Source organism: Astyanax mexicanus, unplaced genomic scaffold, assembly GCF_023375975.1.
Source record: "Astyanax mexicanus isolate ESR-SI-001 unplaced genomic scaffold, AstMex3_surface scaffold_32, whole genome shotgun sequence".
In the NCBI taxonomy this organism is placed as follows: Eukaryota; Metazoa; Chordata; class Actinopteri; order Characiformes; family Acestrorhamphidae; genus Astyanax; species Astyanax mexicanus.
This window is the reverse complement of record NW_026040042.1, coordinates 4,344,030-4,370,699: the sequence shown is the minus strand read 5'-3', so window position 1 is coordinate 4,370,699 and position 26,670 is coordinate 4,344,030. Positions and strand designations below refer to the sequence as shown.

The 26,670-nt window shown below is 38.2% G+C and overlaps 2 protein-coding genes across 3 annotated transcripts in view; both read left to right on the top strand.

Annotated features, from left to right (window-relative positions):
• Window positions 1-26,670, top strand: part of LOC111189544 (NACHT, LRR and PYD domains-containing protein 3-like) — a 370,388-nt gene that overhangs the window by 116,438 nt on the left and 227,280 nt on the right. The window lies entirely within an intron of this gene.
• The window catches only part of LOC103033803 (protein NLRC3-like), a 188,158-nt gene that overhangs the window by 39,055 nt on the left and 122,433 nt on the right, over window positions 1-26,670 (top strand). The window contains exon 7 of one of the 2 annotated variants that reach the window (XM_049472993.1): window positions 4,920-5,210. The exons of the other annotated variant lie outside the window; for it this stretch is intronic. Coding sequence (XP_049328950.1) covers window positions 4,920-5,094 — 175 coding nt within the window. The 3' untranslated portion in view covers window positions 5,095-5,210. Of the gene's footprint in view, window positions 1-4,919; window positions 5,211-26,670 lie in introns of those variants that run through there. 2 annotated transcript variants of the gene reach the window in all.

Here is a 26,670-nt window from a genome sequence, read left to right as displayed (position 1 = left end):
GCAGAAACTGCTCATAGAGAAAAGTCCCTCTGAACTTTACATTTTCATCAGACTGACTGTGTGGTGATTTCTCTAAACAAACACACTCATACTGCCTGCTAATGTTCAGAAAGAGAGAGTGAGTGTGTGTGTGTGTGTGTGAGTGTGAGTGTGTGTGTGAGTGTGTGGGTGTGTGTGTGTGTGTGGGTTTGTTATCACATCTCCTTTGATGTTTAGGATATTTTGACACCAAGTGATGAAGTGTTTCTATCATTTTGTCCTATTCTTCTTGTCTTAAGGTGTGTAACAGTACAGGCCGTCATTGTGAACATGCACCAGTACCGTCTTTGTGCTGTGGTTAGATAGAAACCTGTTTTATTGTTTTAGTAGATTTTTAAATACTCGTTTACGCTGTGAAGGTGAGTTATCCACTAATTTACTGAAACAGAAATGTTATTTTATTTTGTATTGTGTTTATAAATGATGTAAAGTAAGAGCGTAGGAGAGGGTTTGATATTGGGGGGAGACACATTTGCTAATATGAACCAAAACCCAGCCTATAGTGTCCTAGAACAACATCTTTTAATCACAAATAATCCCTTTTTTGTATTCTGTTTATTATTATTTACATCCAAGTAAAGGTGACTTTACAACCTAAACACATTACATTACTGTTGTTAGAAAAAATTATGCATGAAAGGTCAGGACATGTGGTCTTACTGTGGTGTTACTGTAAACTACAAATGAACAGAAGTCAGGTTAGATCAATGTTTCTTAACCCTGTTCCTGCATATTCTACTGCATATTCCCACTGTTCTCCATATTCTAGAGCTTTCTCTGATTTAAAGGTACTTTAATAAAGTAAGTGGTGGTATGATGTGTCTAATACACTGCTGGATATACATAATGATTGATTTAGGCTTCATTAGGGGCTAAGGGATTTTAACAGGTAAACTCAATAAAGGATTGTTTATTAGCTGATTAGTTGGATCTGGTGGAAAACACACAATTTTAAAAACCAGCAAGCTGATTGGCTGTTTCTACTGAGAGGCGGTCTCATCATTAATAGCACAGCTGAGCTGAGTGAAACAATATCATTTTTTGGGGGACAAATCCACCTGTTTCTAATATTGGGTGAGACATGTCCCACTCATCCCCCCCCGGTTCCTACACCAATGATGTAAAGGGTGGGTTTGTGCTGCTGTGTGTTCACGTGTGTGGAGTAAACAGGAACAGATATTATTTATATTCTGGAGGTTACAGCACTGTGTATTCCTCACACTATGGTATAATAATCCCACCTGGAACAAAAAAAAAAATCTCAGATATATATTTGCCCTAGTGCTGGACGATATGTCCTAAATTTATATCACGATATATTCCTTAATTTCGGTCGATACAATATAATTTCCATATCGATATAAATACTTTGAAGGCCTCAGAAAAACTGCTAGGAATAAATGGAATGAGATGGAAATCTGTACCTGCTATTGTCTGAAAATGTTAATTTAAGTTTTTGAAGCCTCCTCTCACAAAACTATAGAATACTATATAACAATTAATATAATAAAACATTTCTAAATAAATCAATGCTCACTTTTATTTGCATATAGCAAAATAAAAACACGACATCCCTGTCAAACATAAACCTATAACCTATATACATATTACCAATATAAATAACTTGAAATTATAACAGAGGCTTCTTATTCTTTTGTAAACAAATTTAACAGATCAAAACAAAAGTGCATCAACCAGGATAAAGAATGCAAAAAGCTTTCATATACATAAAAGGAACATGATATCCCCATAAAATATTCAAACCTATAGGCTTTATCATCTATAAATAACTCAGTTACAACATAAACTACAAAATCGCTTCAGCGAGAATAAGGAAAATATTGTGTGTAGCGGAACCGCTCGGTTAGGGTCGGTTTGGCTTCATCGCGGGACATTTTAGATGCAGAGTGGAGCGGAGCCGAGCCTAGCCTAGCCTAGCCTATCAGGCTACGTGCCTGTATGATTACACCATCACACACTGACGTAGCCCGGCTACGGAGGCTGATTGTGTTCAGCTCTGCAGTGAAACGCCTGTCCGTGACAGATTCTGTAAATAATACATATCGATATGACACAAAAATGATATCACTGTTATTGTAACATTTCTTCTCGCGATAAATACCGAATATCGAATTATTGTCCAGGACTAAGTTGCCCACTCTCAAAAAGACTGTGTGTGTGTGTGTGTTATTGTTGGTGAGTGTAAGAGTAAGTTTTAAATGTGCAGATCTGGCCTTAGCTCTCAGTTCAAACTCTATGAAGTTAAATTGGGGTCTTTAATGCTGACGAGAAAATAAAACAAAAAAAAAAAATCTAAAATCACATTCTGGTATGAGAAAATGTCTTCCTTTGTTATTATTATATTTTTCTGACGTGTGTACTTGTGTGTATCTGAATATAAGCTCCTGGAACAGTCTAATTCCCCCAGGGAGAGTAATACATTCTTTTTTTATGTTATGTTCTGTCTTATTCTCTTAATTTATCTACATTATATTGAAGTCTAAAATAAATTTGGAGGTCTTTCTGTGTTTTTCTTTTTTATTTAAAGTGTTTGCACAGTGTTGTTTTAATGGGGCTTTTTCCTGTTAAAATCCGCCATCTACAGGCGGCCGCATGTAACTGCAGCAAGCATGCTGGTGAAAAACAAGCCAAATTCGGCCTCATGCTCAATTTAACAACTGAAAACAATATTATATAATTTAATAATTATGTATATGTAAAATAAATGATTAGCAATAATTTATGAACTGTAAACAGCTGTTGTTCAGCCTGGTTAGCTCGGTCAGTACGGCCGGATGAACTGGCCGGCCTCCAGCATTACATATAGCTACAGAGGCTCCAGCTGATGACGTTAATCCTCCATAACCCCCTTTTCCAGTTTGGCCACGCCCCTCTCCTCTTCCCCTGACCTCACATCAAAAAGGGGTCAAAATAGACTCGCAAACAAAACGGAGGAATGCAAAGGAAGGAATGTATTGCAAAAAGAAAAATGGAACGCCAAGTGTTGTTGCAAAAGATTTATCCTAAAAAACATTAATAGTGAAAAAAGGTAATTTATGTTCTTTTCTTTGTTTGCAATATCAGATTATTAAGCAACTTGTGGACATTTTTTTCGTGATCGTTTTATTAACACCCCAATTTGACTCCTCAACTCTGAGAGAACTGCAGGATTTAGGATTGAAGATGTAGTAGTATCTGTAACACTATAGGCGAGAATTTTCTTCTACACAAAGTAACAGAGTGATTTATTTATTCGTCTTTAAATCAGAGATTTTACAGATCCTGTGAGTCGCAGGATTCTCCTGCATATTGATAGTGCCTCCCTGACAGCCACAAATCATGTACAGTATCCTGCAAATCAGTATATCGAGCTGCTCATGCACATTTTTGGACAACAGAGCGAGGAGAGGTCACAGAGGACCTCTCCTGGAGCACCAACTCAGCATCACTGGCCAGGAAGGCAAATCAGCGTCTCTACTTTCTCCGCAAGCTGAGAAGAGCTGGAGCCCCCACCCCCATCATGACCACCTTCTACAGAGGGGCCATCGAGAGCATCCTGACCAGCTGTTTCACCGTGTGGTACGGGGCCTGCACAGCATCCGGCCGCAGGACCCTCCAGCGCATCGTGAGAGCAGCTGAGAAGATTGTTGGCACCTCTCTCCCCTCCCTTCAGGACTTGTACAGCTCCCGCCTCACACGGAAAGCCCTCCGTCTGGCAGGAGATCCCTCCCACCCACTACACAGCTTCTTCAGCCTGCTGCCATCAGGGAGGAGACTGAGGAGTCTCGGGGCGAGGACCAGCAGACTGCGAGACAGCCCCATCCATCAGGCTGTGAGGATGCTGAACTCTCTTCCTGCTCTACCCCGCATCCCAATCCTGCCCCCAGCACACACTCACTCAGCATCCTGACCCCCCCCACTAATACAGTACTGAAACTCTGCACTACAATGCACAAAGTACTGGTCCCTTCCAAACGGACTTGCACTACACAACCAATATCTGATATACTTGCACTGTCAATTCGCACTTTAATTCCCCATAAGCTGTGAACTTTAAGAACTTACGCACTCATTCACTTTACCTGTCTTAAGATATATACCACATACCATATTTGCACTGCTGATATATACTATTTATACTGTCATTCCATCTCAATCACCATCAATATTGCACTATTGTCTTACGTATGTTTATTGTGTCTTGTTGTTTTGTACATATAGTGTCTCCCACTCTTTTATATTATATCTATTTCTTTTTTTTACTTATATTTATATATCTATTTCTCCCCACACTACTGCACCTTGTTTTTGTCTCATGTATGTCTATTTGTGTCCCTGCTGTATTGTACACATAGTGTCTCCCATTCTCCTTTATTATATCTATTATCTGTACTTGCTGTAAAATTGGGAAGGAGAGTAACGTAATTTCAATTCTCTGTATGTCCTGTACATATGCAGTATTGACAATAAAACTACTTGACTTGACTTGACTTGAGAGTGATGAACATTCAGGTCTCTTCTTGTGCTCAGTAGAACTATCAGTGTTCTCTGTGGGTGGAATTTACACTGCTCTCTTTGGCAGTGTTTAATGTAGTTCTACAGGTCAATAGCAGAGGGTTGAAATGCAGGGTATATAAAATCCAATACTAATGCCTGTCTTACCCTGTGTTTGTCTATATGATGTTAATGACTGCAAGACATGTTAATATACATTTACAGGTCTGATTCTTTCACAGGTATAGTTAAGCTTATTTATACTTGCTCCAACAACATTGTTATTAGCTAGTGGGGGTTGGGTGTATGGGGGGGTCTTTGCACTCCTAGTGTGTGAATATAACTGTATACTCATCTGTTGTACTTTTCACTCCTTCTCTCCGCAGGCTGTGGAGCTGCAGTATTACAGAAGAAGGCTGTGCTGCTTTAGCTTTAGCTCTGAAATCAAACCCCTCACACCTGAGAGAGCTGGATCTGATCTCCAATAATCCAGGAGAGTCAGGAAAGAAGCTGCTCTCTGATCTACAGAAGGATCCTCATTTTAAACTGGAGAAACTATAGTGAGTTACTGAATTACTGTCTCTGAAACACACACACACACACACACACACACACAACTGACGATCACATTCAGTGTTTTAGAGTTGGGTTTAAGTTAACTTGTTATGGTAATATTGTATACAGTAGACTGGTAGAATTCTACCCAAATGCACCAATTATTCGTGATTTTGATTTGATATAAAACAGTATGTTTGTGTTATAACTGAGTTCATGGTTGGGCAGTGTTGCTAAGCTACCATGGTTTGTAGCTGAGAGTCAGGTGGGTTACATCACAGCATGAACAAGAACTTCCTGTTTTTAAAAGGAGGAGGTGTTTGATTGACCTGCAGAACAAACCAGATCAGACCGTTATTTTAGTGACGTTTAGGGTGAAAACAGACCTGTGTGAAACAGAGTGTGTTACTGTGGTTCACAGTCACTGGAAATATTTTATCAACTTCAATCAAACCTGTTTAACTTTTAGACACAGGATGAACTTCACAGCCTTTTCTCAGTGCAGTGATAATATATTACTCTCTAAGACTCATTATTGTGACTCTGTGTAGAGAAGCAGCACAATATTAACCATTTAGCTTAATTAATTACAAACCATATAATTTTAATATAGTTTTATCAGACACTTCATTTACCATATAGAAAATAGAGTTAATATCTTCAGTATATAATTAATAGTTAAACATATAATACATTGTTAATTTAGTAGTTTTGACCTAAAATAACCCAAAGTCTCCATCTCTACAGTGTAGAGTGTGAAGTGTTTGGTGTGTGAGTGTGTGGTTTTATAGAATTAAGCTGTAGTTTGTTTGATGAAGCTGTTCTAAGATATTATTTTATTTTATAGATTTTATAGGATTTCTGCTGCTTGTGATCATTTCCACAATCTGATATTGTGTTTGTGTGATTGGGGGTCTGAATGCTGACTGTGATAAGTGTGTTCATATCTGATTACACTGTCCTGTTTTCTCTTTTACAGCTTCATCTGACTGCACACAGATATCTTTATTTACTGGTTTAGAAGTACAGAAATCCTCTTGATGAATGACAGATTGAGCCGAAGCTCTGCTGCTTCCTTTTCTCTTACAGTCATTGATATGAAGTTTTTTTATAATATTTATACACCATTTTAGCACGTCTTATGTTCATATGAGCTGAAGTGAGATCCGGCTGTTCAGCAGCTGGAATAGCTGAACTAAACAGTAACAGATCATTATCAGAACAGCTCTAATCTTCTTATCAGAGTGGAAATAGAACCTTGTTGATTTCTATATTGTGGAGTTTAGTAGGAAAGTGGGAGCCTTGTCTGTCAAAAACTGAAATTTTGACAGATGATATTTTGGTTCCAGAAGATTCTTAATTCCTACTGAAAGTCAGTGAGAGGTAGAGCAGCATTTTCAGACTCTTGGGTAAATACCCCGACCTCTAAATCATTGGCTGTGCTAAAATGTGGTGTGGAATCTTGTTTAGAGAGATCTGAATGTACACATACAGTATAGTACATTTTTATATTCTGTATAGCAGGCAGAGCAGTGAGGGTTAACCAGTCGACAGTGATCAGTTCAGCACTGTCTTGTACTTTTATCAATTAGAAATGTGTTGAAACCTTCAGAAGCTGTATAAACTCTATCCAAACTCATTATTTTAACTTTTACAGAGTCTTGAATGTGTTTTTTTTATTTCCTTTTAAGCACTTCTAACCAGAGACAGAAGCTGAAAATGAGCTTCGGCTAGAATTCCTATATACATTCCATAACTTTGTGTGTATTTTGTGTAACAGTGTTTATTTGCATTGATCCTGTAAAATATGTAAATAAATACAGAGAGGTTAATCAAACCCAACAATGTCTGTCTTCATTTTCTGAGTCACAGTTTATTCTGTTGTGTTTAATTATGAAACTTATGAAACTGCTGACAGTAGGCTGGAGGTGTTTGGTGGTCTCACAGGTCACTGTGTTCTTCAGCCACTGCTCCTCCTGGAGGGTCAGGGTGTTGCTCCAGCTGTGGAGGCCGTGGTCCTTCTGCAGAAGCCCGGGACTCTGTCTGACCCCCGAGCTCCAGCTGCTCCCACCCACCTTCCAGCTCCGCCTCCAGTCTGAGGGAAGCTCTTGTTGGAGAAACACAGGAGTGTGGCCTTCACCTGCTGCGGCTCCACACTGGAGGGGGGCGGGACCACGAGGGTGGGTGGAGCCACACCTAGGAGCCACACCCACCTACCACACACACACACACACACAGAGGCAGGAACAGGTGTGTGTTCAGAGATTCACTTCTCTTATTTTGTACAGAGCTGATCTGAGTTCAGTGCTGCATTAAACCGTTTGATCCTCTAATTATAAACTACTGTACAATTTAAACTCTCCCTCAGATTCATCTGTAGTTACTGATCTCAAAAGACGTCTGATTTTAAGAAGAGATTTAATGTTTCATTTACCAGCAAATAAATCTGAGACACTTAATAAACTAACTTTATAATATTAGCATTAATCCTACACAGAAACAAATGATAATAAATAATAATAAATAATAATAATAATAATACATATAAACACAGTCTACATCTAATCAATGTAAATGAAAATATGTGTCAGTGTTTATAATTAGCATATCTGTGATTGTTCATCATGAGAATGAGAACCACAGTGAAAGTGCTGCACCGAGAGACTCCAGTCAAGAACAGAACTTTTACTGTTGAAATAAAGTCAGTAGTTAGAGGCAGATTAAGGAAATTTACTGAATTATTTCTATATTTACAAAGGACACTTGGTGGTGGAAACCGGTCTAGCAGCAGGTCTGGATTCAGGCTGAGTTATAGCTCTCTGCCTCCCTCCTGTGGGGGGATGCCAGCTCTCATTTTCAGTGTAAAGAGAGACTTTTAGCATTAATGCTGCCTGATTATTTCATATATTAATAGTGCAGTGTTTAATTAGGGTTCAAGCACCGAAGGTGCGTAGAACCCTATTGTTTTTGCTAAGATTTTTCTTCTTATTATTATTATTAGGGTTCAAGCACCGAAGGTGCGTAGAACCCTCTTGTTTTTGCTAAGATTTTTCTTATTAGGGGTTCGAGCACGTAGTGCTAGAAACCCTATTGTAATTGTTCTGATTATTATTAGGGGTTCGAGCACGTAGTGCTAGAAACCCTATTGTAATTGTTCCGATTATTATTCTTATTCTTTTTCTGCCATAGAAGTGATCGGGCAGAAGAAACCGTAAGGCCTACAGGGCTGAGACTTGGTCATATGGTAGTACTTCTCACCGCTACTCAGATTCAAAAGATGAGCCTGATCGGCCTCAAGGGGGCGCTATGGCGAAGGTCAACGCGTTTGGCCTCGTAACTCCTACGCCCTGATAGCTAGAGCAAAAATTCTTGCACTGTATGATTCCTTGGTTAATGGCAAACCAAAAAGGTCAATAGAACCACTAAGCTCCGCCCACTTAGATTTTTTGCTATTTAGCATAATATGCAAAACCTACTTTTGAGAACTTGTCCTAGGGTCATTGACCTATCCTGTCATATTTGGTGTCAAACAACTCAGCAGAGTCCCAACCTCAATAATTATCGAAAAAATTGTGAAATTTGTAAACAATATGGCCGCCATATGCAAATTAATCTTACCGTGGCACACCCAAATTTACTCTAACAGCTGTAACTTTTGAATGCTTAAACCTACACTAATGCCACTTTACAACTTTGATGCCAACATGATTCTGAGGTACCACCTCAATCTGTGTAGACATACGCCCCCAGGGGGCGGAGCCAAAGCTAAAAATCTGTTTCTCAGGAACCGTACAAGCTATGAAGCTCTCCTTTGGCATGTATCATCTATGGCCTATGTTCTAATGTTTTACAGAAGGAAAATTTGATATGCAAATTTTTGCGATCGTTATTAGCCAATCAGATTCCAGCAAGCTTTTGACATGCTAAACAATGACCAATCAGGACGATACTTATACCCTACATGTATCTCAGGGCCTTCTATCATCCATTAAAATATGGATATTTATTGGCCTCAAGGGGGCGCTATAGCAGAAAATCAGTTATATCTAAAGGTACAAGTGGCCTAGGCTTGTTATTCTTTTTAGGTGTATACTTTGCTGTAGCCTTTACAACTTTGTAATTACAAGTATTTACCAAAAATGCAAAGATTTTCATCAGTGGCCAAAAGAGTAAAAATTGCTCTTTTTGAACTTGTCTTTAAGTCCTTAATCAATCAAAACAAATTTGGTCTTGATGCAATCTTGAGACACTGAAGGTAAATAATTATCAAAAAAATCTTGACATTTTAACTATTTGAGGCCCATAAACCTTGATCAAACATGTACGTGAAAGCCTTTTCAGAGTTATTTGGCCAAAACTCTGTCAAAGTTTAAAACATGCCAAAACTGTTGAAGCTACTAATTAACAATGACATTTGAAGCACATGTGCCAAGTATGAGCCAAATAAGTCTTCAGTAGGCTCTACAGTGCAAAAATAACTATTTTCAATTTATTCTATTTATCGCTATTTTCCAACCTAAATGGACAGAAGACAGGAACCTTTCACCCTATCAACACACAAATTTATACACATATATAGACTGATAATCTGATCTTGATTGCAAATTTTCAGCCAAATCGGACATGTTTTGCCTCTACAACGGCTGGAAAACTACAGCGATTTTGTAGGCCTCAAGCCTGTATTATCGCTTTTTTCAAATCTAAATGGACAGAAGTCAGGAACCTTTGACCCTATCGACACAGAAATTGACATACATATATAGACTGATATTGTGATCTTGATTGCAAATTTTGAGCCAAATCAGATATTTTTTGCCTCTAATATGGCCAAAGAGCAACAGCCATTTTGTAGGCCATAAGCCTGTATTATCACTTTTTTCAAACCTAAATGGTCAGAAGTCAGGAACCTTTGACCCTATCAACACACAAATTTACATACATGTATATACAGACCACTTGATCATGAATACCAATTTGGAGCCCAATCGGACTTTTCTTCTCTTTTTAATAAATAGAAACACACTGATAGGGAATGTTCTGTCTTTCTGATAGAGTGATAAATTTCCAGCAGGTTATATATGGTCTCTTGCTGCGCTCTGGTGGTCATTTGGTGAAACAGCTACAGGTGAATTATTCTAAATTAAAGCTCTGCTGAACTTATTCAATCTTGCTTGTCTTGCTTAATTGAACATATTTATCCTTCTTGTTCATGATGGTCAGCCGCCTGGGTCATTCTTGTTTATGCTCCACCCACTTAATTTTTTTTTTAATTTGCATAATATGCAAAAAATACTTTTGAGATCTTGTCCTTGGATCCTTGACCAATCATGACATGTTTGGTGTCAAACAGTTCAGCAGAGCTTACTCCTCAATAATTATTAAAAAAATCTTTACATTTATAAACAATATGGCCGCCATATGCAAATGAGTTCTACCATGGTGCAGTAAAATGTCTTTAACACTTATAACTTTTGAATGCTTAACCTGACACTAATACCACTTCAGTCCTTTGATCATTACATGATTCTCAGATACCCTGTCAGTATAAGTAGACATACACCCCCCCAGGGGGCGGGGCCAATGCTCGATAGCTGTTTCTCTAGAACCATACAAGCTATCAAGGTCATCCTAGCCAATTATCATCTATGGCCCATGCACTAATGGTACACCAAATGAAAATTTGATATGGACACTTTTGTGGTCACTATTAGCCAATCACATTCCAGCAAGCTTTTAACAGGCGGAATGTTAATCAGGTCAAAACTTATATACTATATACGGGTTATTTATATGCCCTTTTTATGCCTTGTGTTTTTTCAATTTAAGAACTGAATTTGTTTCACCAAATGCGCACTAGAGTGCAGTAAGACACCACATAAAACCTGATGAACACTACAGCTCAATTTATCAATGCTTTTCAACTAGTTTACTCACACCACTCATCTAGCATTGCCATTATGGTCTTTATGGTCACGCTGGTCACCCAGCTTGGTTATCCAGTTTGGTGATGACGGTCAACCAGCAACAGGTTTTAAGCCTAACTGGCCTCCAGGGGCCTCTTTGCCTGTGACGCTCGAACCCCGTAAATCGCCGCTTGCGGCTATATTTATTATTAGGGGTTCGAGCACGTAGTGCTAGAAACCCTATTGTAATTGTTCTGATTATTATTATTATTATTATTATTATTAGGGGTTCGAGCACGTAGTGCTAGAAACCCTATTGTAATTGTTCTGATTATTATTATTATTATTATTATAGTTCTTATTCTTTTTCTGCCATAGAAGTGATTGGGCAGAAGAAACCGTAAGGCCTACAGGGCTGAGACTTGGTCATATGGTAGTACTTCTCACCGCTACTCAGATTCAAAAGATGAGCCCGATCGGCCTCAAGGGGGCGCTATGGCGAAGGTCAACGCGTTTGGCCTCGTAACTCCTACGCCCTGATAGCTAGAGCAAAAATTCTTGCATTATATGATTCCTTGGTCAATGCCAAATCAAAAAGGTCAATAGAACCCCTAAGCTCCGCCCACTTAGATTTTTTGCTATTTAGCATAATATGCAAAACCTACTTTTGAGAACTTGTCCTAGGGTCATTGACCAATCCTGTCATATTTGGTGTAAAACAACTCAGCAGAGTCCCAACCTCAATAATTATCGAAAAAATTGTGAAATTTGTAAACAATATGGCCGCCATATGCAAATTAATCTTACCGTGGCACACCCAAATTTACTCTAACAGCTGTAACTTTTGAATGCTTAAACCTACACTAATGCCACTTTACAACTTTGATGCCAACATGATTCTGAGGTAGACCGTCAATCTGTGTAGACATACGCCCCCAGGGGGCGGAGCCAAAGCTAAAAATCTGTTTCTCAGGAACCGTACAAGCTGTGAAGCTCTCCTTTGGCATGTATCATCTATGGCCTATGTCCTAATGTTTTACAGAAGGAAAATTTGATATGCAAATTTTTAGCGATCGTTATTAGCCAATCAGTTTCCAGCAAGCTTTTGACATGCTAAACAATGACCAATCAGGACGATACTTATACCCTACATGTATCTCAGGGCCTTCTATCATCCATTAAAATATGGCGTTGATTGGCCTCAAGGGGGCGCTATAGCAGAAAATCAGTTATATCTAAAGGTACAAGTGGCCTAGGCTTGTTATTCTTTCTTAGTTGTATACTACGCTGTAGCCTTTACAACTTTGTAATTACATGTGTTTACCAAAAATGCAAAGATTTTCATCAGTGGCCAAAAGAGTAAAAATTGCTCTTTTCGAACTTGTCTCTAAGTCCTTAATAAATCAAAACAAATTTGGTCTTGATGCAATCTTGAGACTCTGTAGGTAAATAATTATCAAAAAAATATTGACATTTTAACTATTTGAGGCCCATAAACCTTGATCAAACATGTATGTGAAAGCCTTTTCAGAGTTATTTGGCCAAAACTCTGTCAAAGTTTCAAACATGCCAAAACTGTTAAAGCTACTAATTAACAATGACATTTGAAGTACATGTGCCAAGTATGAGCCAAATAAGTCTTCAGTAGGCTCTACAGTGAAAAAATAACTATTTTCAATTTATTCTATTTATCGCTATTTTCCAACCTAAATGGACAGAAGACAGGAACCTTTCACCCTATCAACACACAAATTTATACACATATATAGACTGATAATCTGATGTTGATTGCAAATTTTCAGCCAAATCGGACATGTTTTGCCTCTACAACGGCTGGAAAACTACAGCGATTTTGTAGGCCTCAAGCCTGTATTATCGCTTTTTTCAAATCTAAATGGACAGAAGTCAGGAACCTTTGACCCTATTGACACAGAAATTGACATACATATATAGACTGATATTGTGATCCTGATTGCAATTTTTTGCATATTTTTTGCCTCTAATATGGCAAAAGAGCAACAGCCATTTTGTAGGCCATAAGCCTGTATTATCACTTTTTTCAAACCTAAATGGTCAGAAGTCAGGAACCTTTGACCCTATCAACACACAAATTTACATACATGTATATACAGAACACTTGATCATGATTGCAAATTTTGAGCCAAATCAGATATTTTTTGCCTCTAATATGCCCAAAGAGCAACAGCCATTTTGTAGGCCATAAGCCTGTATTATCACTTTTTTCAAACCTAAATGGTCAGAAGTCAGGAACCTTTGACCCTATCAACACACAAATTTACATACATGTATATACAGACCACTTGATCATGAGTTCCAATTTGGAGCCCAATCGGACTTTTCTTCTCTTTTTAATAAATAGAAACACACTGATAGGGAATGTTCTGTCTTTCTGATAGAGTGATAGATTTCCAGCAGGTTATATGTGGTCTCTTGCTGCGCTCTGGTGGTCATTTGGTGAAACAGCTACAGGTGAATTATTCTAAAGTAAAGCTCTGCTGAACTTATTCAATCTTGCTTGTCTTGCTTAATTGAACATATTTATCCTTCTTGTTCATGCTGGTCAGCCGCCTGGGTCATTCTTGTTTATGCTCCACCCACTTAATTTTTTTTAAATTTGCATAATATGCAAAACCTACTTTTGAGATCTTGTCCTTGGATCCTTGACCAATCATGACATGTTTGGTGTCAAACAGTTCAGCAGAGCTTACTCCTCAATAATTATTTAAAAAATCTTTACATTTATAAACAATATGGCCACCATATGCAAATGAGTTCTACCATGGTGCAGTAAAATGTCTTTAACACTTATAACTTTTGAATGCTTAACCTGACACTAATACCACTTCAGTCCTTTGATCATTACATGATTCTCAGATACCCTGTCAGTTTAAGTAGACATACACCCCCCCAGGGGGCGGGGCCAATGCTCGATAGCTGTTTCTCTAGAACCATACAAGCTATCAAGGTCATCCTAGCCAACTATCATCTATGGCCCATGCACTAATGGTACACCAAATGAAAATTTGATATGGACACTTTTGTGGTCACTATTAGCCAATCACATTCCAGCAAGCTTTTAACAGGCGGAATGTTAATCAGGTCAAAACTTATATACTATATACGGGTTATTTATATGCCCTTTTTATGCCTTGTGTTTTTTCAATTTAAGAACTGAATTTGTTTCACCAAATGCGCACTAGAGTGCAGTAAGACATGCTGGCCATTCACATTGGTCATTATGGTCCTGCTGGTCATTCAGCTTTGTCCTCATAGTAATGGTGGTCTTCCAGCTTGGTCATACTGGCCAACCACCTTTGCCATGCTGGTCATCCAGTTTGGTCATTATGGTCTTCCAGCTTGGTCAATATGGTCAACAAGTTTGTCATCCAGATTAGTCATGCTGGTAATCTAGCTTGGTCTTCACGGTCATGCTGGTCATCCTCATCCAGTTTGGTGATGCCGGTCAACCGGCAACATGTTTTAAGCCTAACTGGCCTCCAGGGGTCTCTTTGCCTGTAACGCTCGAACCCCGTAAATCGCCGCTTGCGGCTATATTTAGGGGTTCGAGCACGTAGTGCTAGAAACCCTATTGTAATTGTTCTGATTATTATTATTATTATTATTATTATTATTATTATTATTATTATTATTATTATTATTCTTATTCTTTTTCTGCCATAGAAGTGATCGGGCAGAAGAAACCGTAAGGCCTACAGGGCTGAGACTTGGTCATATGGTAGTACTTCTCACCGCTACTCAGATTCAAAAGATGAGCCCGATCGGCCTCAAGGGGGCGCTATGGCGAAGGTCAACGCGTTAGGCCTCGTAACTGCCACGCCCTGATAGCTAGAGCAAAAATTCTTGCATTATATGATTCCTTGGTTAATGGCAAATCAAAAAGGTCAATAGAACCACTAAGCTCCGCCCACTTAGATTTTTTGCTATTTAGCATAATATGCAAAACCTACTTTTGAGAACTTGTCCTAGGGTCATTGACCAATCCTGTCATATTTGGTGTCAAACAACTCAGCAGAGTCCCAACCTCAATAATTATCAAAAAAATTGTGAAATTTGTAAACAATATGGCCGCCATATGCAAATTAATCTTACCGTGGCACACCCAAATTTACTCTAACAGCTGTAACTTTTGAATGCTTAAACCTACACTAATGCCACTTTAGACCGTTGATGCCAACATGATTCTGAGGTAGCCCGTCAATCTGTGTAGACATACGCCCCCAGGGGGCGGAGCCAAAGCTAAAAATCTGTTTCTCAGGAACCGTAAAAGCTATGAAGCTCTCCTTTGGCATGTATCATCTATGGCCTATGTCCTAATGTTTTACAGAAGGAAAATTTGATATGCAAATTTTTGCGATCGTTATTAGCCAATCAGTTTCCAGCAAGCTTTTGACATGCTAAACAATGACCAATCAGGACGATACTTATACCCTACATGTATATCAGGGCCTTCTATCATCCATTAAAATATGGCGTTGATTGGCCTCAAGGGGGCGCTATAGCAGAAAATCAGTTATATCTAAAGGTACAAGTGGCCTAGGCTTGTTATTCTTTTTTAGTTGTATACTTTGCTGTAGCCTTTACAACTTTGTAATTACATGTATTTACCAAAAATGGAAAGATTTTCATCAGTGGCCAAAAGAGTAAAAATTGCTCTTTTCGAACTTGTCTTTAAGTCCTTAATCAATCAAAATAACTTTGGTCTTGATGCAATCTTGAGACCCTGTAGGTAAATAATTATCAAAAAAATCTTGACATTTTAACTATTTGAGGCCCATAAACCTTGATCAAACATGTACGTGAAAGCCTTTTCAGAGTTATTTGGCCAAAACTCTGTCAAAGTTTAAAACATGCCAAAACTGTTGAAGCTACTAATTAACAATGACATTTGAAGCACATTTGCCAAGTATGAGCCAAATAAGTCTTCAGTAGGCTCTACAGTGAAAAAATAACTATTTTCAATTTATTCTATTTATCGCTATTTTCCAACCTAAATGGACAGAAGACAGGAACCTTTCACCCTATCAACACACAAATTTATACACATATATAGACTGATAATCTGATCTTGATTGCAAATTTTCAGCCAAATCGGACATGTTTTCCCTCTACAACGGCTGGAAAACTACAGCGATTTTGTAGGCCTCAAGCCTGTATTATCGCTTTTTTCAAACCTAAATGGACATAAGTCAGGAACCTTTGACCCTATCGACACAGAAATTGACATACATATATAGACTGATATTGTGATCTTGATTGCAAATTTTGAGCCAAAACAGATATTTTTTGCCTCTAATATGGCCAAAGAGCAACAGCCATTTTGTAGGCCATAAGCCTGTATTATCGCTTTTTTCAAACCTAAATGGACAGAAGTCAGGAACCTTTGACCCTATCAACACACAAATTTACACACATATATATGCAGACCACTTAATCATGAGTACCAATTTGGAGCCCAATCGGACTTTTCTTCTCTTTTTAATAAATAGAAACACACTGATAGGGAATGTTCTGTCTTACTTATAGAGTGATAGATTTCCAGCAGGTTATATGTGGTCTCTTGCTGCGCTCTGGTGGTCATTTGGTGAAACAGCTACATTTGAATTATTCTAAATTAAAGCTCTGCTGAACTTATTTAATCATTTTTGTCTTGCTTAATTGAACATATTTATCCTTCTTGGTCATGCTAGTCAGCCACCTGGGTCATTCTTATTTATGCTCCACCCACTTAATTTTTTTTTAATTTGCATAATATGCAAAACCTACTTTTGAGATCTTGTCTTTGCCTCCTTGACCAATCATGACATGTTTGGTGTCAAACAGTTCAGCAGAGCTTACTCCTCAATAATTATAAAAAAAAATCTTTACATTTATAAACAATATGGCCGCCATATGCAAATTAGTTTTACCATGGTGCAGTAAAATGTCTTTAACACTTATAACTTTTGAATGCTTAACCTGACACTAATACCACTTCAGTCCTTTGATCATTACATGCTTCTCAGATACCCTGTGAGTTTAAGTAGACATACACCCCCCAGGGGGCGGGGCCAATGCTCGATAGCTGTTTCTCTACAACCATACAAGCTATCAAGGTCATCCTTGCCAATTATCATCTATGGCCCATGCACTAATGGTACACCAAATGAAAATTTGATATGGACACTTTTGTGGTCACTATTAGCCAATCACATTCCAGCAAGCTTTTGACAGGCAGAATGTTTATCAGGTCAAAACTTATACACTATATATGGGTTATTTATATGCCCTTTTTATGCCTTGTGTTTTTTGAATTTAAGAACTGAAGTTGTTTCACCAAATGCCCACTAGTTAGGGGTTCGAGCACGTAGTGCTAGAAACCCTATTGTAATTGTTCTGATTATTATTATTATTATTATTATTATTATTATTATTAGGGGTTCGAGCACGTAGTGCTAGAAACCCTATTGTAATTGTTCTGATTATTATTATTATTATTCTTATTCTTTTTCTGCCATAGAAGTGATCGGGCAGAAGAAACCGTAAGGCCTACAGGGCTGAGACTTGGTCATATGGTAGTACTTCTCACCGCTACTCAGATTCAAAAGATGAGCCAAATCGGCCTCAAGGGGGCGCTATGGCGAAGGTCAACGCGTTAGGCCTCGTAACTGCCACGCCCTGATAGCTAGAGAAAAAAGTCTTGCATTATATGATTCCTTGGTTAATGGCAAATCAAAAAGGTCAATAGAACCACTAAGCTCCGCCCACTTAGATTTTTTGCTATTTAGCATAATATGCAAAACCTACTTTTGAGAACTTGTCCTAGGGTCATTGACCAATCCTGTCATATTTGGTGTCAAACAACTCAGCAGAGTCCCAACCTCAATAATTATCAAAAAAATTGTGAAATTTGTAAACAATATGGCCGCCATATGCAAATTAATCTTACCGTGGCACACCCAAATTTACTCTAACAGCTGTAACTTTTGAATGCTTAAACCTACACTAATGCCACTTTAGACCTTTGATGCCAACATGATTCTGAGGTAGCCCGTCAATCTGTGTAGACATACGCCTCCAGGGGGCGGAGCCAAAGCTATAAATCTGTTTCTCAGGAACCGTACAAGCTATGAAGCTCTCCTTTGGCATGTGTCATCTATGGCCTATGTCCTAATGTTTTACAGAAGGAAAATTTGATATGCAAATTTTTGCGATCGTTATTAGCCAATCAGTTTCCAGCAAGCTTTTGACAGGCTAAACAATGACCAATCAGGACGATACTTATACCCTCCATGTATCTCAGGGCCTTCTATCATCCATTAAAATATGGCGTTGATTGGCCTCAAGGGGGCGCTATAGCAGAAAATCAGTTATATCTAAAGGTACAAGTGGCCTAGGCTTGTTATTCTTTTTTAGTTGTATACTTTGCTGTAGCCTTTACAACTTTGTAATTACATGTGTTTACCAAAAATGCAAAGATTTTCATCAGTGGCCAAAAGAGTAAAAATTGCTCTTTTCGAACTTGTCTTTAAGTCCTTAATCAATCAAAACAAATTTGGTCTTGATGCAATCTTGAGACCCTGTAGGTAAATAATTATCAAAAAAATCATGACATTTTAACTATTTGAGGCCCATAAACCTTGATCAAACATGTACGTGAAAGCCTTTTCAGAGTTATTTGGCCAAAACTCTGTCAAAGTTTAAAACATTCCAAAACTGTTGAAGCTGCTAATTAACAATGACATTTGAAGTACATGTGCCAAGTATGAGCCAAATAAGTCTTCAGTAGGCTCTACAGTGAAAAAATAACTATTTTCAATTTATTCTATTTATCGCTATTTTCCAACCTAAATGGACAGAAGACAGGAACCTTTCACCCTATCAACACACAAATTTATACACATATATAGACTGATAATCTGATCTTTATTGCAAATTTTCAGCCAAATCGGACATGTTTTGCCTCTACAACGGCTGGAAAACTACAGCGATTTTGTAGGCCTCAAGCCTGTATTATCGCTTTTTTCAAATCTAAATGGACAGAAGTCAGGAACCTTTGACCCTATTGACACAGAAATTGACATACATATATAGACTGATATTGTGATCCTGATTGCAAATTTTGAGCCAAATCAGATATTTTTTGCCTCTAATATGGCCAAAGAGCAACAGCCATTTTGTAGGCCATAAGCCTGTATTATCGCTTTTTTCAAGCCTAAATGGACAGAAGTCAGGAACCTTTGACCCTATCAACACACAAATTTACAAACATATATATACAGACCACTTGATCATGAATACCAATTTGGAGCCCAATCGGACTTTTCTTCTCTTTTTAATAAATAGAAACACACTGATAGGGAATGTTCTGTCTTACTTATAGAGTGATAGATTTCCAGCAGGTTATATGTGGTCTCTTGCTGCGCTCTGGTGGTCATTTGGTGAAACAGTTACAGTTGATTTATTCTAAATAAAAGCTCTGCTGAACTTATTTAATCTTGCTTGTCTTGCTTAATTGAACATCTGTATCCTTCTTGGTCATGCTGGTCAGCCACCTGGGTCATTCTTGTTTATGCTCCACCCAATTTTTTATTTTTTATTTGCATAATATGCAAAACCTACTTTTGAGAACTTGTCTTTGCCTCCTTGTCCAATCATGACATGTTTGGTGTCAAACAGTTCAGCAGAGCTTACTCCTCAATAATTATTAAACAAAATCTTTACATTTATAAACAATATGGCCGCCATATGCAAATTTGTTTTTCCATGGTGCAGTAAAATGTATTTAACACTTATAACTTTTGAATGCTTAACCTGACACTAATACCACTTCAGTCCTTTGATCATTACATGACTCTCAGATACCCTGTCAGTGTAAGTAGACATACACCCCCAGGGGGCGGAGCCAATGCTCGATAGCTGTTTCTCTAGAACCATACAAGCTATCAAGGTCATCCTTGCCAATTATCATCTATGGCCCATGCACTAATGGTACACCAAAGGAAATGTTGATACATTTTTGTGGTCAGTATTAGCCAATCACTTTCCAGCAAGCTTTTGACAGGCTGAATGTTAATCAGGTAAAAACGTATACACCATATGTGAGTTATTTATATGTGGCCTTTTTATGCCTCACCACTAGGCTCCCATCAGGATTAATGTGGTTTGTATTTTTCAATTTAAGAACTGATGTTGTTTCACCAAATGCCCACTAGAGTGCAAAAAGACACCACATAAAACCTGCTGAACACTACAGCTCAATTTATCAATGCTTTTTACAACTAGTTTACTCACATCACTCATCTAGCATGGTTATTATGGTCATGCTAGTCAACCAGCTTGGTCCTTATTTTCATTCTGGTCAACTAGCTGGGTATTTTGGTCATGCTGGTCAACCAGCTGGGTCTTTATGGTCATGCTGGTCTAACACCTGGGTCTTTATGGTCATAATAGTCACCCACCTTGGTTATCCAGTTTGGTGATGACGGTCAACCAGCAACAGGTTTTAAGCCTAACTGGCCTCCAGGGGCCTCTTTGCCTGTAACGCTCGAACCCCGTAAATCGCCGCTTGCGGCTATATTTATTATTATTATTATTCTTATTCTTTTTCTGCCATAGAAGTGATCGGGCAGAAGAAACCGTAAGGCCTACAGGGCTGAGACTTGGTCATATGGTAGTACTTCTCACCGCTACTCAGATTCAAAAGATGAGCCCGATCGGCCTCAAGGGGGCGCTATGGCGAAGGTCAACGCGTTAGGCCTCGTAACTGCCACGCCCTGATAGCTAGAGCAAAAATTCTTGCACTATATGATTCCTTGGTTAATGGCAAATCAAAAAGGTCAATAGAACCACTAAGCTCCGCCCACTTAGATTTTTTGCTATTTAGCATAATATGCAAAACCTACTTTTGAGAACTTGTCCTAGGGTCATTGACCAATCCTGTCATATTTGGTGTCAAACAACTCAGCAGAGTCCCAACCTCAATAATTATCAAAAAAATTGTGAAATTTGTAAACAATATGGCCGCCATATGCAAATTAATCTTACCGTGGCACACCCAAATTTACTCTAACAGCTGTAACTTTTGAATGCTTAAACCTACACTAATGCCACTTTAGACGATTGATGCCAACATGATTCTGAGGTAGCCCGTCAATCTGTGTAGACATACGCCCCCAGGGGGCGGAGCCAAAGCTAAAAATCTGTTTCTCAGGAACCGTACAAGCTATGAAGCTCTCCTTTGGCATGTATCATCTATGGCCTATGTCCTAATGTTTTACAGAAGGAAAATTTGATATGCAATTTTTTGCGATCGTTATTAGCCAATCAGTTTCCAGCAAGCTTTTGACATGCTAAACAATGACCAATCAGGACGATACTTATACCCTACATGTATCTCAGGGCCTTCTATCATCCATTAAAATATGGCGTTGATTGGCCTCAAGGGGGCGCTATAGCAGAAAATCAGTTATATCTAAAGGTACAAGTGGCCTAGGCTTGTTATTCTTTTTTAGTTGTATACTTTGCTGTAGCCTTTACAACTTTGTAATTACATGTATTTACCAAAAATGGAAAGATTTTCATCAGTGGCCAAAAGAGTAAAAATTGCTCTTTTCGAACTTGTCTTTAAGTCCTTAATCAATCAAAATAACTTTGGTCTTGATGCAATCTTGAGACCCTGTAGGTAAATAATTATCAAAAAAATCTTGACATTTTAACTACTTGAGGCCCATAAACCTTGATCAAACATGTACGTGAAAGCCTTTTCAGAGTTATTTGGCCAAAACTCTGTCAAAGTTTAAAACGTGCCAAAACTGTTGAAGCTACTAATTAACAATGACATTTGAAGTACATGTGCCAAGTATGAGCCAAATAAGTCTTCAGTAGGCTCTACAGTGAAAAAATAACTATTTTCAATTTATTCTATTTATCGCTATTTTCCAACCTAAATGGACAGAAGACAGGAACCTTTCACCCTATCAACACACAAATTTATACACATATATAGACTGATAATCTGATCTTGATTGCAAATTTTCAGCCAAATCGGACATGTTTTGCCTCTACAACGGCTGGAAAACTACAGTGATTTTGTAGGCCTCAAGCCTGTATTATCGCTTTTTTCAAATCTAAATGGACAGAAGTCAGGAACCTTTGACCCTATTGACACAGAAATTGACTTACATATATAGACTGATATTGTGATCTTGATTGCAAATTTTGAGCCAAATCAGATATTTTTTGCCTCTAATATGGCCAAAGAGCAACAGCCATTTTGTAGGCCATAAGCCTGTATTATCACTTTTTTCAAACCTAAATGGTCAGAAGTCAGGAACCTTTGACCCTATCAACACACAAATTTACATACATGTATATACAGACCACTTGATCATGAGTACCAATTTGGAGCCCAATCGGACTTTTCTTCTCTTTTTAATAAATAGAAACACACTGATAGGGAATGTTCTGTCTTACTTATAGAGTGGTAGATTTCCAGCAGGTTATATGTGGTCTCTTGCTGCGCTCTGGTGGTCATTTGGTGAAACAGTTACATTTGAATTATTCTCAATTAAAGCTCTGCTGAACTTATTCAATCTTGCTTGTCTTGCTTAATTGAACATATTTATCCTTCTTGTTCATGCTGGTCAGCCGCCTGGGTCATTCTTGTTTATGCTCCACCCACTTAATTTTTTTTTAAATTTGCATAATATGCAAAACCTACTTTTGAGATCTTGTCCTTGGATCCTTGACCAATCATGACATGTTTGGTGTCAAACAGTTCAGCAGAGCTTACTCCTCAATAATTATTTAAAAAATCTTTACATTTATAAACAATATGGCCGCCATATGCAAATGAGTTCTACCATGGTGCAGTAAAATGTCTTTAACACTTATAACTTTTGAATGCTTAACCTGACACTAATACCACTTCAGCCCTTTGATTATTACATGATTCTCAAATACCCTGTCAGTTTAAGTAGACATACACCCCCAGGGGGCGGGGCCAATGCTCAATAGCTGTTTCTCTAGAACCATACAAGCTATCAAGGTCATCCTAGCCAAGGTCACTATTAGCCAATCACATTCCAGCAAGCTTTTAACAGGCGGAATGTTAATCAGGTCAAAACTTATATACTATATACGGGTTATTTATATGCCCTTTTTATGCCTTGTGTTTTTTCAATTTAAGAACTGAATTTGTTTCACCAAATGCCCACTAGAGTGCAGTAAGACACCACATAAAACCTGATGAACACTACAGCTCAATTTATCAATGCTTTTCAACTAGTTTACTCACACCACTCATCTAGCATTGCCATTATGGTCAACCGGCAACATGTTTTAAGCCTAACTGGCCTCCAGGGTCTCTTTGCCTGTAACGCTCGAACCCCGTAAATCGCCGCTTGCGGCTATATTTATTATTAGGGGTTCGAGCACGTAGTGCTAGAAACCCTATTGTAATTGTTCTGATTATTAGGGGTTCGAGCACGTAGTGCTAGAAACCCTATTGTAATTGTTCTGATTATTATTATTATTATTATTATTATTATTATTATTATTATTATTATTATTATTATTCTTATTCTTTTTCTGCCATAGAAGTGATCGGGCAGAAGAAACCGTAAGGCCTACAGGGCTGAGACTTGGTCATATGGTAGTACTTCTCACCGCTACTCAGATTCAAAAGATGAGCCCGATCGGCCTCAAGGGGGCGCTATGGCGAAGGTCAACGCGTTAGGCCTCGTAACTGCCACGCCCTGATAGCTAGAGCAAAAATTCTTGCATTATATGATTCCTTGGTTAATGGCAAATCAAAAAGGTCAATAGAACCACTAAGCTCCGCCCACTTAGATTTTTTGCTATTTAGCATAATATGCAAAACCTACTTTTGAGAACTTGTCCTAGGGTCATTGACCAATCCTGTCATATTTGGTGTCAAACAACTCAGCAGAGTCCCATCCTCAATAATTATCAAAAAAATTGTGAAATTTGTAAACATCATGGCCGCCATATGCAAATTAATCTTACCGTGGCACACCCAAATTTACTCTAACAGCTGTAACTTTTGAATGCTTAAACCTACACTAATGCCACTTTAGACCGTTGATGCCAACATGATTCTGAGGTAGCCCGTCAATCTGTGTAGACATACGCCCCCAGGGGGCGGAGCCAAAGCTAAAAATCTGTTTCTCAGGAACCGTACAAGCTATGAAGCTCTCCTTTGACATGTATCATCTATGGCCTATGTCCTAATGTTTTACAGAAGGAAAATTTGATATGCAAATTTTTGCGATCGTTATTAGCCAATCAGTTTCCAGCAAGCTTTTGACATGCTAAACAATGACCAATCAGGACGATACTTATACCCTACATGTATCTCAGGGCCTTCTATCATCCATTAAAATATGGCGTTGATTGGCCTCAAGGGGGCGCTATAGCAGAAAATCAGTTATATCTAAAGGTACAAGTGGCCTAGGCTTGTTATTCTTTTTTAGTTGTATACTTTGCTGTAGCCTTTACAACTTTGTAATTACATGTGTTTACCAAAAATGCAAAGATTTTCATCAGTGGCCAAAAGAGTAAAAATTGCTCTTTTCGAACTTGTCTTTAAGTCCTTAATCAATCAAAACAAATTTGGTCTTGATGCAATCTTGAGACCCTGTAGGTAAATAATTATCAAAAAAATCTTGACATTTTAACTACTTGAGGCCCATAAACCTTGATCAAACATGTACGTGAAAGCCTTTTCAGAGTTATTTGGCCAAAACTCTGTCAAAGTTTAAAACATGCCAAAACTGTTGAAGCTACTAATTAACAATGACATTTGAAGCACATGTGCCAAGTATGAGCCAAATAAGTCTTCAGTAGGCTCTACAGTGAAAAAATAACTATTTTCAATTTATTCTATTTATCGCTATTTTCCAACCTAAATGGACAGAAGACAGGAACCTTTCACCCTATCAACACACAAATTTATAGACATATATAGACTGATAATCTGATCTTGATTGCAAATTTTCAGCCAAATCGGACATGTTTTGCCTCTACAACGGCTGGAAAACTACAGCGATTTTGTAGGCCTCAAGCCTGTATTATCGCTTTTTTCAAACCTAAATGGACAGAAGTCAGGAACCTTTGACCCTATCGACACAGAAATTGACATACATATATAGACTGATATTGTGATCCTGATTGCAAATTTTGAGCCAAATCAGATATTTTTTGCCTCTAATATGGCCAAAGAGCAACAGCCATTTTGTAGGCCATAAGCCTGTATTATCGCTTTTTTCAAACCTAAATGGTCAGAAGTCAGGAACCTTTGACCCTATCAACACACAAATTTACATACATGTATATACAGACCACTTGATCATGAATACCAATTTGGAGCCCAATCGGACTTTTCTTCTCTTTTTAATAAATAGAAACACACTGATAGGGAATGTTCTGTCTTACTTATAGAGTGATAGATTTCCAGCAGGTTATATGTGGTCTCTTGCTGCGCTCTGGTGGTCATTTGGTGAAACAGCTACATTTGAATTATTCTAAATTAAAGCTCTGCTGAACTTATTTAATCTTTTTTGTCTTGCTTAATTGAACATATTTATCCTTCTTGGTCATGCTAGTCAGCCACCTGGGTCATTCTTATTTATGCTCCACCCACTTAATTTTTTTTTTAATTTGCATAATATGCAAAACCTACTTTTGAGATCTTGTCTTTGCCTCCTTGACCAATCATGACATGTTTGGTGTCAAACAGTTCAGCAGAGCTTACTCCTCAATAATTATAAAAAAAAATCTTTACATTTATAAACAATATGGCCGCCATATGCAAATTAGTTTTACCATGGTGCAGTAAAATGTCTTCTAACACTTATAACTTTTGAATGCTTAACCTGACATTAATACCACTTCAGTCCTTTGATCATTACATGATTCTCAGATACCCTGTGAGTTTAAGTAGACATACACCCCCAGGGGGCAGAGCCAATGCTCAATAGCTGTTTCTCTACAACCATACAAGCTATCAAGGTCATCCTTGCCAATTATCATCTATGGCCCATGCACTAATGGTACACCAAATGAAAATTTGATATGGACACTTTTGTGGTCACTATTAGCCAATCACATTCCAGCAAGCTTTTGACAGGCAGAATGTTTATCAGGTCAAAACTTATACACTATATATGGGTTATTTATATGCCCTTTTTATGCCTTGTGTTTTTTGAATTTAAGAACTGAAGTTGTTTCACCAAATGCCCACTAGAGTGCAGCAAGACACCACATAAAACCTGATGAACACTACAGCTCAATTTATCAATGCTTTTCAACTAGTTTACTCACACCACTCATCTAGCATTGTCATTTTGGTCTTTATGGTCACGCTGGTTACCCAGCTTGATTATCCAGTTTGGTGATGACGGTCAACCAGCAACAGGTTTTAAGCCTAACTGGCCTCCAGGGGCCTCTTTGCCTGTGACGCTCGAACCCCGTAAATCGCCGCTTGCGGCTATATTTATTATTATTAGGGGTTCGAGCACGTAGTGCTAGAAACCCTATTGTAATTGTTCTGATTATTATTATTATTATTATTATTCTTATTCTTTTTCTGCCATAGAAGTGATTGGGCAGAAGAAACCGTAAGGCCCACAGGGCTGAG